The sequence below is a fragment of the Anopheles funestus genome, chromosome 3RL (genome assembly GCF_943734845.2).
Source record: "Anopheles funestus chromosome 3RL, idAnoFuneDA-416_04, whole genome shotgun sequence".
Lineage (NCBI taxonomy): Eukaryota > Metazoa > Arthropoda > Insecta > Diptera > Culicidae > Anopheles > Anopheles funestus.
Genome location: NC_064599.1, coordinates 74,723,491 through 74,738,390, shown reverse-complemented (window position 1 = coordinate 74,738,390; position 14,900 = coordinate 74,723,491). Strand labels below are relative to the sequence as shown.

General features: G+C 37.1%; 2 protein-coding genes across 13 annotated transcripts in view; both read right to left on the bottom strand.

The window, feature by feature from the left end:
• Positions 1-2,279: 2,279 nt before the first annotated feature.
• On the bottom strand, positions 2,280-4,379 carry LOC125767071 (uncharacterized). The gene is made up of 3 exons (XM_049433321.1): positions 3,619-4,379; positions 2,998-3,178; positions 2,280-2,926 (listed from the first exon to the last, which is right to left on the bottom strand). Exons 1-3 carry the CDS (start codon positions 3,758-3,760, stop codon positions 2,299-2,301), a joined length of 951 nt encoding a protein of 316 aa, XP_049289278.1. The 5' UTR covers positions 3,761-4,379; the 3' UTR covers positions 2,280-2,298.
• Positions 4,380-5,029: 650 nt separating this feature from the next.
• LOC125766977 (sodium-dependent neutral amino acid transporter B(0)AT3) overlaps positions 5,030-14,900 on the bottom strand; it is a 28,376-nt gene continuing 18,505 nt past the window's right edge. For 6 of the 12 annotated variants that reach the window (XM_049433135.1, XM_049433130.1, XM_049433131.1 and 3 more), the window contains 8 exons: positions 14,316-14,890; positions 14,098-14,245; positions 13,824-14,025; positions 13,600-13,759; positions 13,364-13,526; positions 13,088-13,288; positions 11,630-11,698; positions 9,583-10,209 (listed from right to left, as the gene is read on the bottom strand). In XM_049433135.1, the coding sequence (XP_049289092.1) occupies positions 10,003-10,209; positions 11,630-11,698; positions 13,088-13,288; positions 13,364-13,526; positions 13,600-13,759; positions 13,824-14,025; positions 14,098-14,245; positions 14,316-14,890 (1,725 nt within the window). In that variant the 3' untranslated portion in view covers positions 9,583-10,002. Of the gene's footprint in view, positions 8,624-9,582; positions 11,053-11,629; positions 11,699-13,087; positions 13,289-13,363; positions 13,527-13,599; positions 13,760-13,823; positions 14,026-14,097; positions 14,246-14,315; positions 14,891-14,900 lie in introns of those variants that run through there. The other 6 variants (XR_007418709.1, XR_007418710.1, XR_007418711.1 and 3 more) reach the window with 6 other exon arrangements.

Here is a 14,900-nt window from a genome sequence, read left to right as displayed (position 1 = left end):
GAGATTAGAGACCGGCCCGCAAATAGAGACATGGAACGTACAAGCACGATCATCTCTTTTGAAGCGAAGAATTAAGTTTGTCCCCTGAAAACTTTGCTATATTTTTCAGAGATGGAATTAATAGGTAATTTTGTTAAACTTATAATGGATTTATAAAAGTTGCGTAAGTGATAATTTGATTCTTGAGCTTAACAAAACATATCCAACTCTGTCCGACTTGTTTACAACGGAAGGGATTATAGTACATTTAAAATATAATAGAAAAGTTTTAAAATATAATAGAAATCATAATAAGCAGCAAATGAAGAGGAGGAAATCATTTTAAGGTACATTTAAGGCGGATCTTTTGGCAGAAGAAAGGTTAATGGACTTATTCAATCGCAGACGTTTCGTGGAAGTATTGTCATTGAAAGGCATCAGAATGTATTTAACCCATCCAAAAATTCACACACCAATGTCCAATTGCAGTGAAAGTAAAGTGAAAAGTAGCACGTGATCGTATGAAATGGTTGAGGATCGACAGTAAACCATGACGACGAGTGCAGCTGAAATGAAAGAAAGTAGAAAATACATTGCGCAATTGATTCGAACCTTTAGAGTCGCGGCAAACATTGCAGTGATAAGTTAAGTAAGGTACAGCATGTTGAAATAATTCCTTAAAGTTCGATTATTGCAATGCTGTTATACTCGATGGTGGTTCAACACGACAGAGACCGGGTAACAAATCCTTTCCGGATCGGCAAAGATTGACTGATAAAAATAAGTCTTAATACTGCTAGATTGTTCCGAAAAAAAGGAATAAGAAACTGTTATACTAATCGAGTACAACTCGGATAAATTGTTCTTTTTATGATTTTTTTATGATTATCTCACAAATAGTTATAATGTATTCGGTTTGGCCGTTCTATATAAATAAAAATATCTGTTATACTGACAAGTATAGATTTGATAATTCGATTTGAGTATACAATAATTCGTTATGATGTGTTAGAAGATCGTGTAATTAATAAAAAAATCGTACGGAAGTTTCTTCATATAGATTAATGTAAATCTATATATTGGTCTAGTTCTTATCAATTTTATAGCTACCGTGACTGGTGCGAGATTCCATTTATTCCCGAATAACAAGCTCGTTAGGATAGGTTAGTAATGGGACGGACGTATTTCGTACGGCATATTCATTGAATTGATGAAGAACGTGACCTCAGATTACAAAATTGAATTATTAAAAATAAATAAATAAAACCTCAAATGATGCTCATAACTCTCATAATGATACCATGTAGTACCATTAGTTGAAGCCTGTCTAAGCTCAATTGCTACATATGTAAACGCAATATGTAATTCGCAGCTGCTACGTCGAGTAGATGGCCGTTAATGGAGAAGTATTAATTAAGATAATGTATGAGTGATAATGATTAGCTATCAAAACGTCGGCAAGTCCATATGGACGGGCTTTATTTAATGGATGTGATGGATTCGATTCACTTACCGATACCTTCATGTAGAATAGTTCAGCTTTCGTAAAAAAATGGTTCAATTTCTTATTAGGTATTGAAACATTTTAATAACCGTGACAAACTTCGCAGAAGCAAGAACGTGTCCAGTAGTAAAATGTACAGCTGGTGATTAAATTTATCAGCCAGGAATAGGAATTAATACACTGAATTAAATATTTTCAATTACGATAATGATATAGACGGTCCCTGGCTGGTCACAGTGTAGCAGCATATCGATCAAAAATTGCAACCTCCATAAGAAGGCCAATCGATTTTGACCTACGGGTCCAAATGAACGGTGCTCCAAGTCAATTTCAATGGCAGTTAGGTGGAGGTGTAGTACAGGTAGCAGAATGGCTGAATACAGTGGCTGAAAAAGAAGCACGACTTAAAAATTAACCTATCAAAACTAAACGGATACTAGCGTGCGAAATTCCATTGAAGGGACATTTTATGCACTCAACAATTCCGCTATAAAAATAAAATATAATTGCATATCTTTTGGCGCTTCCAGTCCTGCGCTTAGCTTCAGCATGCGCCTAAAAATATGCAAAACACTTTCACGAACGTTTTTGGTACCATGTGTAAGTAGGTGCAATGTTAAGCTTAAGTATTATGACCACGAAGACGAATTTTATAGAGGGTCTAGAATTTATAGAAAAAAAACCTATAAATTCGCTACGATTTTTACACATTTTTGTTCAGTGTAATAAATTGTTATACCGTCTGATCAGGATGGTACTTTAAAGGGTTTTATAAATGTTTTTTTTTTAACTCTGAATGTTTCTAATAAACTTGTTTATTTCCTTGACTTCTTATGTCCGTTATCTTTCTTACTATCTTTTTTAGGCTTTTCTTCCTCCGAAGAAGAAGAGGAGGTGTGTGTTCGTTTTCGTGCACTGGACGATTGGGGTGATTTATCTTTGCGCCCCAAACTGCTCACATAACTCTTCAACTTCTCTACCTGCGGACTAAAGGCCCATTGTATCATCTTCAAATGCACATCGGTCGGTTTACCGTCCTGATCGAACAGCTTCACACTGCTGTCTGGTTTCAGCGCCTGCAGTTTAGCGTTTCGTACGATATCCCATGTTTTGGACCCTTCCGCCTCGGGTGCCTTGGTGCGTAAATGTTTGTAGTTGCCCTTGGCCGGTGTTTCGTAGCAATTGAGAAATTCAACAGCCAGCTTATCCGACTGGGCCGGTGTTGGTAGTTGCCGTATCAAATCGATCGGAAGGTAAGGCATGTTTTGCTTTCCTCGCTGCTCGCGATCGAATCGATCGAGAAAGTCTTCGAACAGTGCAACCGCTTGCTTGATCGACTTCAGCTTGTCCTCATTCTTGGTGGCAGGTATAACGCGTTTCGCACTACCGATTAGCCCTTTAACTGCTAGCTTCTGATAATCGGGATCACGACCCTCGAGTATACTGGAAACAGAGCCGGGAGTTATATGATATATTTTCATGAACAAAAGTTCAGACTTAATGCGATCAGTTACCTTAGCGTTTTTTCAGCAGCTTCTTTATCTTTGAAGCCCAAACCTGGTACGGTTTCCACCTTATCATCCGTGTCCTTCGGTTTAGCATTCTTGGTGCTGGAGGTGCTGTTTGCCTCGAGCCATCGTTCAAATGTCTCGATCGCAGCTTTAATGTTGTTGATCTTATCCTCAGCTTTTGTTACTAAAACAAATCAAAGTTTTATCATTTAATGTTACCATTTATTCATTGATATATTTCGTTGCATTTCGCCTTTACTCTGATTTTGTTAATTTGATTTCATCATATTTCAAAACCTTTCTATGAAGAAAAAAGATATTCAATTCACTCTAAGGGTCCCAGCAAATAACGATTACTAATGTGTTTGTCTAGAATAGTTTAGATTGCGTATTATTTATCACTTTTGCAGTACGTTAAAAAAAATGAAACAAAACTATAAATAACGATTACATCACCCGTCCGCACACTTTTAAATGTGGGAGAAAGTAAAACGACTTTAGCCAAGATTCGCTATAACGTTGTGCGTCTCGTGCGTCGGTTTACGACGTGACACATTGAACAATTTTTGACCAAATATGTATGACATCACCCCCATGACCCTGGCGTACACGCCGATCACTCACATGTGAGCACACGTTTCGCCCGGCCGATAAGACCACGCACCGTCAACAGCTGGTACTTGTGATCTTCACTCTTGAGCAGCTCCAGCGATTCCTCGGCCTTTTCCTTATCCTTAAATCCGTACTTGGATTCCTCCTTAGCCATTGCTGCTGAAACCGGTAAACTAAACCGCGTTAAATACGATGCTCCCTTGGGGAAGTTTAGAAACGAACTGATCGAGTTGACGATCAGTCGCACAAATCACGAACGGTCGTATGTTTTGACCCGATTGAAAGATGATGCCACACGAAGTGGCAATGGTCGCGGCTGTGTTTGGAAACGCGTTTACTAATCGAGCTAAACATAACTCTACACCGGCGATGTTACGGAGACTGGCCGAAGTCAGCTGTGTGTTGTGGCGCTCGAAGGTGAAGATCATGCGGAAGATCCGATATGTCGGCGCAAGGTGGTTGTTTGCTTCGGTGACGCGACACTGCCTTGCGATCATGTTTTAGAAATGACGCAATACATTAAGCTGCTCCGTTTGCCGTTGTGGCTGCGAACGCGGAGAGGGGCAAGCTATGAATTTTATTAAAAATTATTAATAGCATTAAAAACAGTTCATTGTTATGCTATTGGTAGAGATTTTATTTGTAGCGCATTAGAAATAGAATGATCCAATTGGGTTACTTCCCTGGCACACAAGAGGATAAAGTCTCTGAAGGTTAGATATGAAATGAAGTGGAAAATACATTAATTAAAAACATGATATTTTCTAAATTGTGGACAAAGTCGTCTGAACCTGGTAATGCTACGATAGAATAGTTTAATTTTTCTGAATTTTTTAATTATTTTGCAAGAGTTCATCAAATTGATAGAGAGCGCATAATGCTAGAAAGAGCATTGAAAAATTTGAAATAAATATTAACAACAACAAAACATCTGTTTTTCATTGGAATTATTTTCTTCTCTATTATTTGTTACTGTAAGTTTAAACAAATTCATATTGCAAGAGCACAATTCTGCTCGTTTGTCTAATATGCGCCATAACGATCGACAACTCTTTTCGAATCATTCGGAATAGTATCTACAGTGACCGGCGCATTTTAGCGCACGAGTAAATTCTGTACTTCATAAATATTTGCTGAAGTCTAAAAACATTTCTACGTGTTGGTAAAAGTTGCATAACGAATTTTTATATGTTCGCACGTTTGTTATAGTAAATAATATTAATGTGTTAGCGGTGCCAGTTTTAAACGACAGGCCCGGTACAAAATCCCATTCGGATCGTCTCTCCGTCATTCTATACTCAACCAAAAGTTCGTAATGAACTTTTCCTTTTTATTTAACAAAAAATATTTGGAAAAAATGTATTACTTACCAATCGTATTGAATCAAAATAAAGTAGAATAAACACAAATTAATTGCAGTGAGTTTTGTATCTTAACAAACTAATTTTTATTTGGTAATCTGTTTTCTATACGGCTGTTTCTGCCTTTCGGGGTGTCTTTACTCATGTTTGGAATCTTTTTGCACGTTTTTGATATCCACCTTTTTAACTGTATGCGTGTGTGTGTTTGTTCAACTCGGTCACTATGGTTGTGTGAAGTATTACCGAAGTTGTGTTTTTTCTTCTTATTCGTGGTTAAGAGTTGGTTTGCTCATTCTCATAAGTTTCTATCAAAAGTAGCAGCTGCACTAGTGGATAATGTTTTTTTTGAAGTAACAGTGTGTTCTACTCAAGCGAAACGCTCAACGAGATGTATGTGTGTATTTTTTTTAGTGAAATGTAACAATTTAAATTAAATTATCTTTGCAAGGTTCTATTAGTTTTATGTTTTGGTTATCACTTTTGGAAAAAATATTCAATTATTTTTTTAAATTAACAAAAACTTATGTTTGTAATTTTTGTTGTGTTTTTCAATAACAAACTATTTCATTCAATTTTTCCGTACGGTTTGGAATTTAAAACGAAAACAAAAATTTTCCACCAAAATCTTTTCGCGTGATGTGATGATGATCGAGTCGAGTGAAAGACAAATACATAACAATTGACTTTTTTCCACGGTCATCGTACGTGATTTTGGGATACTTTAGTTTTTTTTTGGTAAGCTTCGTTTTAGTACTGATTTTGCACGGTTAAACAATTGCTTACTGGTATACTGTTTGATAACGTAAGTTAATTATGAAAGGATATTTATTTCTTTGAAGGGTGAGTATTTCGTATAATAGTAATTTCAAAACTAAAAGCAAAAAAAAACAAATAAAAAGATTAGTGTATGTTTCTAAGATGGAAGGAACATGACTTTAATTATTGAAAAATGTGAAAAAATGATATACGTTGGATTGACATTTAAACATGTAATTTAAAAGAAAGAAATGCTTACGGTTGGAGCAAAATTTTACCTACACTCAACACAACTCACCTTCCTCTTAAGTATAACAGCTTGTATAACAGCTTACGGCATTTGTTTCTCCCACTGCCGTGTAGCAAACAAACGTGTATTCTAATCACTCAAGTAAACGCCATTTTATTTTCGTTCTGTTGCCAGTTTTTGTTGTTGTTTTGCAATTACACAATCAAGCCCAGTAAGTTTAAGTACGTTCCTTGCTTTGGCATTTGCCTCCAGCTCGATATAGTGTTATACCTTCCAGCTCTTGCTACGAGACTATTAACAACTAACCCTTAAAAAGATTATCTTACTTCGTAGTTGTGTTTTTTTTACTGTTTTACTTCGTGTTTCACTTTCTTTTAATTTACTCGATTGATCACATTGTTTATTGTATATTTCTTTCAGTTATCCAGATTCGTCTGCCACGTGTTCACCTTTTTTTTAAACTGTTTTTTGTTTAAGTTGAGGGTCTGTTTAGTTCTTTTGTTTTAATTTGATGGTTTCTCTAGCCTATGGGGAGTCGTGGAAAACGAAAATGAGTAACATAATTCAAGTATGTACTAAATGTATTGAACGATAAATGAAACTGTGGTGGTGAAATTGTAAGAGTGTGTACCGTTAATCTGGTTAATTCTTATTGAGTTTTGGTTTTTGCTAGTCGTGGTCTAAAGTCAGGCAGTCGAAGAATTTCACATCATGCTTCATGTGTCATCGGTTAAACTTAAAGTTGATTCTGTTTTATCACTTTTTTACGCGCTGCTGAGCAAACTGGGGAGGGCAGGCTTCATTGAAACCAAAACGTTGCATTAGATTGCAGAAAACCCTAAAGTTTGTAAGTTGTTGTTTTGGTAGAAACATCATGTACCAATGTCTATCACGAACGATTTTATTCATCTCGAAAAAAATACTATTAAACAAAACTAAAGACAGACTTAACTTTGTCCTTGAAGAAACAAAAAAAAGGAATTCTTGATTTGTTTTGCTACTATTCTTAATGAAACGCATTTTTTTTATTACAAAAAATAAAAGTAATTTGTTTCATTTCTTTTTTTTTGTCAATCCTTTTGCAACCCTTTTCATGGTTTGTCAAAATGTCTTACAAGAGCTTTCCACCACTGCACACTTTGGTTGAGAACGTATCGTAATATCTTACACACTTCACATGCACTTAAGTAGTAATTATTTGTTTCACTTAACATTAGTCTAGTCTGCTGAGCACTGCGCTATAATGGTGTTCGCTCGAGAGTGGTTGCTCTTTTTGGTTTGTAACTGTATTATGGCAAACTATAGTAACCGCGCAACTGTCTAAACTAAAGCACAGATATAAATATTTTTGGGGTCGTTTTTTTTTGGTTGCAGTGAAACAATTTTTAACTTTGCACCTAATGCTACGATTATTGTACGAGCGCACGACGGTGTTGTGGTGCAAAACTTTTGCCACCGGAGCGAGGTATTGAAACTAAGAAACGTAACGTACAGACGGTTTACGATGTAACGCTGGCTTCGGTTTAATGAAATTGGCTGCATTTTCTTCCAAAATGTGTTATACTTTTTCATGTTTTTTCCAATTTTTAAATTCCTTTCAATAAGGTTTTCTTTCACTCTCTTTTATTTCTTTTTGTCGTCTTTTTTTGGTTTTATTTTTAAATTCTTTCTTCTTCTTTTCTTCTTTTTGCTGTCTACAGGGAAAAAAACGCCACCTACCGTGGTGCGTGTGTGTTTAGTCATTTTCGAGGAAAACAGTACAATTTGTACAACAGGAAAATACACACAAGGTAACTAGCAAAATCCAAAGAATACTGCATTTCCCATTACATGGCACTCCATTTTTAGTGGCAAATTGGGACAGCTTCTTTCTCCCAACAAAATTCAAATTTCGTGCATCCCCTTCCAGTCAAATAAAGCTCACCACACACACATTGTACCATGTGTGTTCGAGAGGAAGAAGGTTTTAAAACCGGTTCCAAGGGTTTTCCCCCATAGTAACGCAGGCGTTCGATTAAGTTTGACCTTAGATGTCCTGGATCCTAATTAACCTATTACAAATAGCTTGATTTTCAGCATCTTCTGCTTATTATACATGATATTTACAAGTAACAATGTTATCCATTCCACGTTGCAGCTGTGCTGTCATCTGTCATACATCATCACTATTGAATGGTGCTCCGTGTGAGGGAGACTAACGAAGGACTAAGTCGATGCCACACACACACAAGCCCACGTGCGCATAATCACACTCCACTCGCGAAGGAACAGGATTGGGTAACCGGAGTATACTAAAAACAAAGATTGATAAAAGCTTCCATACTACCACACCACCAATCAGGTCGTTGTTGAGCGTATATTGTTGGCCGGGTGGCCATCATATTTTGCCGAACGATTAGAAATCGACCACCTCCATACGGAACGGTTTCTTCCGGGAACCGGGGCTCAGTACGTCGGGTGTAAGATGATGCTGGTTTTTGAACTGCAGCTGTTGCGGTTTACTGTGCGGCGACGACATCGTGCTACCGGCCTTTTTCGCCAACATTTTACCCATCGTCGGTGGTTCGTCTTCGTCGTCCGAATCGCTCCGAACATTGACCGGTCCGCCTAGTGCCGGTCCACTAAAATCGTCATCATCATCATCTTCGTCCTGTTTTTTTGAAAATTGAACAAATAAATAATAAAAAAAAGAATTAATAATATTTATGGCTTGGACAAGTATTTTTTTTTAAACTAAACTGAAACAAAACACAAACATACACCTAGAAGAAGAGATAGGAAAAATTATACATCATTCTCAAAAGCACAACATCAGTGGAGAAATAAAAGAAAAATAAACATCTTTAACAGCAATTACAGGGAAAAGTTTTAAAAATATGACTTAATTGAAGTGTAAATAATCTGCAGAAAATTCTAATTAATTTAATTGCATATAACCAGCTACAAACAAATAAATGTGGAAAAATTACTTATTTGCCTTTTAAATTTGACCATGCAACAATTTAAAATTAGTGCTTAAATTAAACTTTCTCTAAGGAAACTTTAATATAATCTCATGCGGGGTTCGTTATTGTTTTGATATTATTTTTAAGCTTTTAAGTTAAAAATAAATGCGTTCGATATTCTTAAAACTAAAAACGAGCTTTTCCTTCAAAATTTATGGAAATACTTTAACAGAACTAAACGTAATCATAGGCAGTTCGAGTGCGGTTGCATAAAGGTACATAAAACTCTTCTAATTTCCTACATAGATAGAGAAGATAATAAAATAATCTGTTTGTCTAATTCTCACTTATAATTACCATATTGTCATTGTATTGATAGATTCGGCAATGGATGGCTTATTTATGCTTTTATCTGTGTTTTATGTTTTCCATTCGTTTATGTTAGTCGTACAAGTGCGTTTGAATAATATGACGGTTCCTAGGTACGTAAATGTGGGTGTGTGATTTTCGGCACACGACAACCAAGTGGAGCAGTACTGCCGCTTCGCTGTTGCATTATTCGGTCAAATTTAAATCTATCGAGCATTACGTGGCGTAGGTAGCTTTTAAATACGGTATCAACATCAACAACAGACTCTAAGAGCTTTTTATCGTGTTCTTCCAATGTGTGTGTGTTTTTGTTTGCGGTTGGTTGGAATAGAATTTTTTTGTTATGTTTGGCTTAGCGTTTGCGCACCGTAAGACGGTTTTCTTTTCTTCTATTTGGTAACTGACACTAATAATAACAACGCTAGCGTTTTATACACAGAGATGTTCGCCTTTCGATGACTGTTGGTGAAAAACGTTCGGCTGCAGCTACCAAATGTTGCCATAATTTGTCCACCCGCGGCAGCGCCATTTTGAAGTATTCATATTCGCCATTTTGTAGTTGCGCTAAAGTTCTCTTCACCACCTCTAGTGCGTATGTTTCTGTGCGTTTGCGTTTGTGTGCTCAATTGGTGTATTCCTTGTGCATAAACACATACTGCCGATTGGTTCCAGAACCAATGGGTGACACACGTGGTTGAGGATCATGTACGTAGATCTACTGCTTCATGATGGACTTCCTGGTGCCGGTACTGGTGATGGTGGTGGTGACGAGTGTTGCATTATTACCGCTGCTACCGGTACCGCTGGTGGAGGTGTTGGTGATGTTTGAACTGCCATTGCCGTAACTAACACTACCGGAGCTGGTTCTTCCGGTTTTTCCCGGTGACGTTTTACCGCGTTTGCTAGCATCATCGGTTTTCGTCTATAACTTTCAAGTAATAAACTCCATGTCAATGTCACTTTGACGCGAGCGAGTAGACACTACACAATCGCTAAACATGGGATGCACTACTACCTACTGACACTAGAGTTCCGGCAAAACGGAACTGCAGTCGCTCTCGAAACAGCTAGTGATCGTATAATGAGGCGTTCGATGAAGAAATGACAAAAAGCAATTCTACATACGACACTTAAATGATTGCGAAACAGTTAAAACAAACAAACTTTAACGATGATGGAAGAGAGATACTCAAGATGAACAGTTTAAGGGTGCTGCAATTTCAGAAATAGTGGTGCACAAGTTTAAAGTTTGACATTATCACAAGACCTGAGATTTGTCGTTGTGGAGTTAGTGTTGATAGTCGTTTGGAGTGTTTTTTTTATTTCACTTGCTTTTCGAAGTTTTCAGGAATAGGAAATGGCACTTTCGCAGACAGATATGATGATGATGGTAATACCAATCGGTGGTAGATATTTTCTGGTGATGCGCATGCGTTTCGCTTCGATCGGCAAACTCGCTACTAATCGAGCATCAGACTTGATCGGGGTGTTTTGTTTTTGAGAGGCGTTTTTTTTTATTTCTAGCATACCTATTTCCTAGTGAAGCAATCAACATGAGAGCACAGCACTACAACGGATGACGATGTTTTGTGTATGAGGTGCCGGTGATGCCGGGTTTGCATTGCACCGATTTTTTGTATCGCAAAATGCGATGAACGGGACACATGTATTTGCTTGGTTTTAGTATAATGTATGCTACATTTATCACTTGGAGGTTGTGTTTAAGGTTTTCTTTTGTTTTGTTCTTGGGAATTTATGAGCGTATCTACGATGAAGAGAACGGAGAGAAGAAAGAGAAGAAAGAGTTTTTTGGAAGAAAAATGGGGAAAATGGAGTAGGATACATCAAGTTAGTATTCATGAATAGTACGCAATGATGGGATGAAGTTAGAGCAAGCAATGGCTGTGTGAAATGGATCAGTGTTAATAATTATTATGCTGTCATTTTAAAATGAAAAAGAAAAGAAAATGCTCAAAAAGATTTTTAAAAAATTTAAAGTTTTAATATCATGATAGATTTTATTTTTGAAAAAATACAACATGATTGATAATGTATTTCAATTTGAATTATTTGAATTATCTAATTATTTGAACATAAATATTAACACTGTTTCTTTTATTCGTTTAATGTAAGAAAACATTAATATGATTTATGATCGAAATATGATTGTACGTCTTATGAAACATCAATAAAATTACAGCCATCGTACTAAAATGTTTTTTCAGTTTTTGTTAAGTAGATGAATTATTTTAAGATAAAAAGGACAATGTGGTCCATTCTACACGAGAATTAAGATGATGATGAATGGAGTGTGAAAGCGTGTAAAATACGGTTAAACTTACATCAAAATCACCGATCGTGAAACGTGTAGCCGCCAGCGATTGCGGAGGTGGTAAGTCAGGGCTAACGACCTGCATTACGTAATGATGATTTAATTAACGGTGGCACATTAACGCAGTTGATTAGTTCAGTTTCCGTTTGAACAGATATAATACCAAAGCAAGCACACAGAACATTGATTAAAATGGCAATGGAACATCGAATGAGCAATAGGTTTTCAAGTGTTTCAAATGTGTTTCAAATGTGTTTTTGTATTCCCATCGGCCAACAGTGGACAGAGCACAACAAGAAAGAAGAGAAGAAAGGGAGAGAAAGAAGAATTTAGCATGAATCGATGAATTAGTACATAGTAGACACATTTTATGGGAGGCTTTTATGGTACAGAGACAAAGAACGAGACTTGCGGTGTGATTGTTAGATTAATGAAAAATGATGAAACTTAAGGTAAATTCTTGTAATACTAAAAATAGTTGTACTCTGCGGGGAATAATATTTCAATGGTAATAATAATTTTCTTAAATGCTACTAACATTTTAAAATATTTTTTACTGTATGTTCCTTAATTAAAATTAAATTAAATTATAAACTTTATCAACTGCTTATTCTCGTTTCAACCGGAATTAGTTAAATCCTTTTTTAAAATTTATAACCATTGCTATGCTTACATCCGTTCGCTCCTGGAACGTTCGTTACTAGTTTGTGTTTATGTTTATTTTGGTTCATTTTCCCATCAAATGGTAATTAATTATGAAAATGAGAATACGCTGGATCGTTCACTCCCATTGTAAGGCAAACATTAAATTTTGAAATAGCTTTAAGAATGGTTTTCTCAAAATTTTAAGAGATACGAATATGTTGCACTAATTTTGATTGCAATGCAAGCAATAATATAAAGACTTAAATATTGCAACATTACGCAGAAGTACTGTATAGGAAAGGAGAAGTAACAGTCGAAAGTTTCTGAAAGAGTAATCTCTTTTGGGTAGCGTTCGTATCTAAGAACAGGTTTATATGAGTCATTGACGAACGTAATAGGAACGAATGAATTCAAGCATACCTTAAAACGAGTATAAAAATATAACATTTAAAATATTTAATTTACTCAATACATTATTAGCGAAGCTTTTTACGCGATATCAATTGCTTATGACTATATTAGGAATTTTTTTTAAATTTCTATATAATTCTATGCTCTTTGTGCTATGATGTTCTTAAAGTAGTTTCCTTTTTTATGGCTACCGACAGTATTATGGAAGTTTGTTATTTTTTCCATATTGAAATAATACATATTTGTGTTATACTCTGTTATACGCCGATGATTGTTGATATTAAAAATTAAATTCTTAAATAATAATAAGTTTTCTTACTCCATACAAATGTCCTAGATAAAATTCATACTGTGATAAAGTAGAAAAAACAGACAAAACGCGTAATAAATATAAGCAGAGCCTAATACTTACGTCGTCTTCATCAATCATTTCCTTCGTAGAGGCTGTCGTTTCGTTTCTTCGAATCGATCCCTGGTGTATGTCAAGATCAACCTTCAGTATCTGGAAACGTCGTAGCAGGAAGACCACTGGCATAGGCAACACACCGGCAATAATCATCGCCAGTGCGATGCCCATCACCCAATTAGGATATGATTTGTTTTCGACAATTCCCTGGAGAAAAAGGAAAGAAATTGGAGTTAATTACTTTGGCGTTGTTTTCCAGACAATCACCAAGGTTACACTAACCAATTCCCCATTCCATGCGCCGTACGTTGGATTTCGTAGTAACATCGAGAGTATAGAGGACAGCAGAATGCAACCCATGATGGCTGGACCAATATACCGCCAGGTCATTTGCCAGTAGAGACCCGGCCGAATGCCCGTCATTTGGTAAATATCTTCTGTGAATCTGACAGAATTCAAGATCGTTATAAGAAAATCTAAAATTCAATATTAAATAGATGAATATGGATGTAACGTACTTTTCGTGTCCGTAGATGTATATGACGGCAATCATTTCCATCAGCGCAACCACGACCAACCCGATCGTACCGGCAAAAGAGTCGAACATTTTAAGCCAATATTCGCCGGCGCCGGTGGTGAAAATGAGACCCACCGAGAAACAGAACGCGCAGACAACACCTGTAAAATATTGTAAATTACGATGTATTCGATATAAATTAAATTTTCCGACAATGGTACGCACCAGTAACGTAGGGTTTCCGAATCCTTTTGAAAATGTCAATATCAAATATGGTACAAAGCATTCCTTCCAAAATGCCGATCTGAGATCCTAAGCCTAGAGAGAGTAACATGGTGAAAAACAGCACAGCCCAGAAAGGAGATCCGGGTAGTTCGACGATAGCTTCCGTGAATACGATGAACGCGAGCCCGGTTCCTTCGGCAGCCTGGAATAATTCAAGATTAATTAATATTCATTGAGATGTTTATGCTAAACGTTATAGAGACGTCAAACTTACACTGGACAACTGATCCTCCAGGCTACATTTTTCAAACTCCCACTCCTTCGTCATCGTATCATTCAAACTGGCCATTGCGTGTTCGTACTCACTGTTATCAACGTCCATCGAAGGAAGTAGATTGTGTTTCACTAAAATATGCTTATTTCTATGGAAAGATAAACAATTTTGGGCATGTGTTAAGAGATCATCTACGGAGAGATCATCACACTACTTACACTTGAATGCATCTATCGACACCAAGCGTAGCCTTATAGCCTAGAATGGCAAAGATTACGACACTGGCGTAGATGGCGGTGATCGCATTACAAACGGACACCAGCAGCACATCACGCACGCAGTTGTTTTTCGGCGTGTTGTAGCTACCGAACGCAATCAGCGATCCGAACGCAAGCCCGAACGAGTAAAAGACTTGTGTGGCCGCATCAAGCCACACCGTCGGCTCGAGCAGCTTCTCCACCTTGGGCGTGTACATGTGCATTAACCCGGCTCCGGCCCCTTTGAGGGTGATACCGCGAATGAAGAAGATCGTCAGGACGATGTAGGGAAAGAGAGAGGTAAAGTACACTACTTTGCCCGAGCTCTGGATACCCTTCATCACGATGAAGAACACCACGGTCCAGGATAGCATCAGGCAGAGCACGATCCACCATTTGAAGCCACCGGTTTCGTCTATACTCGGTGCCGCATCCAGTGTAGTACGATACCAGAAGTAAGCCGTCTCTGACGACCGTTCACACTCTTCGACGTCGGTTCCGTTCAGTTGTGGACAGACTGCCCACGGTAAAGGATACTACGTAGAG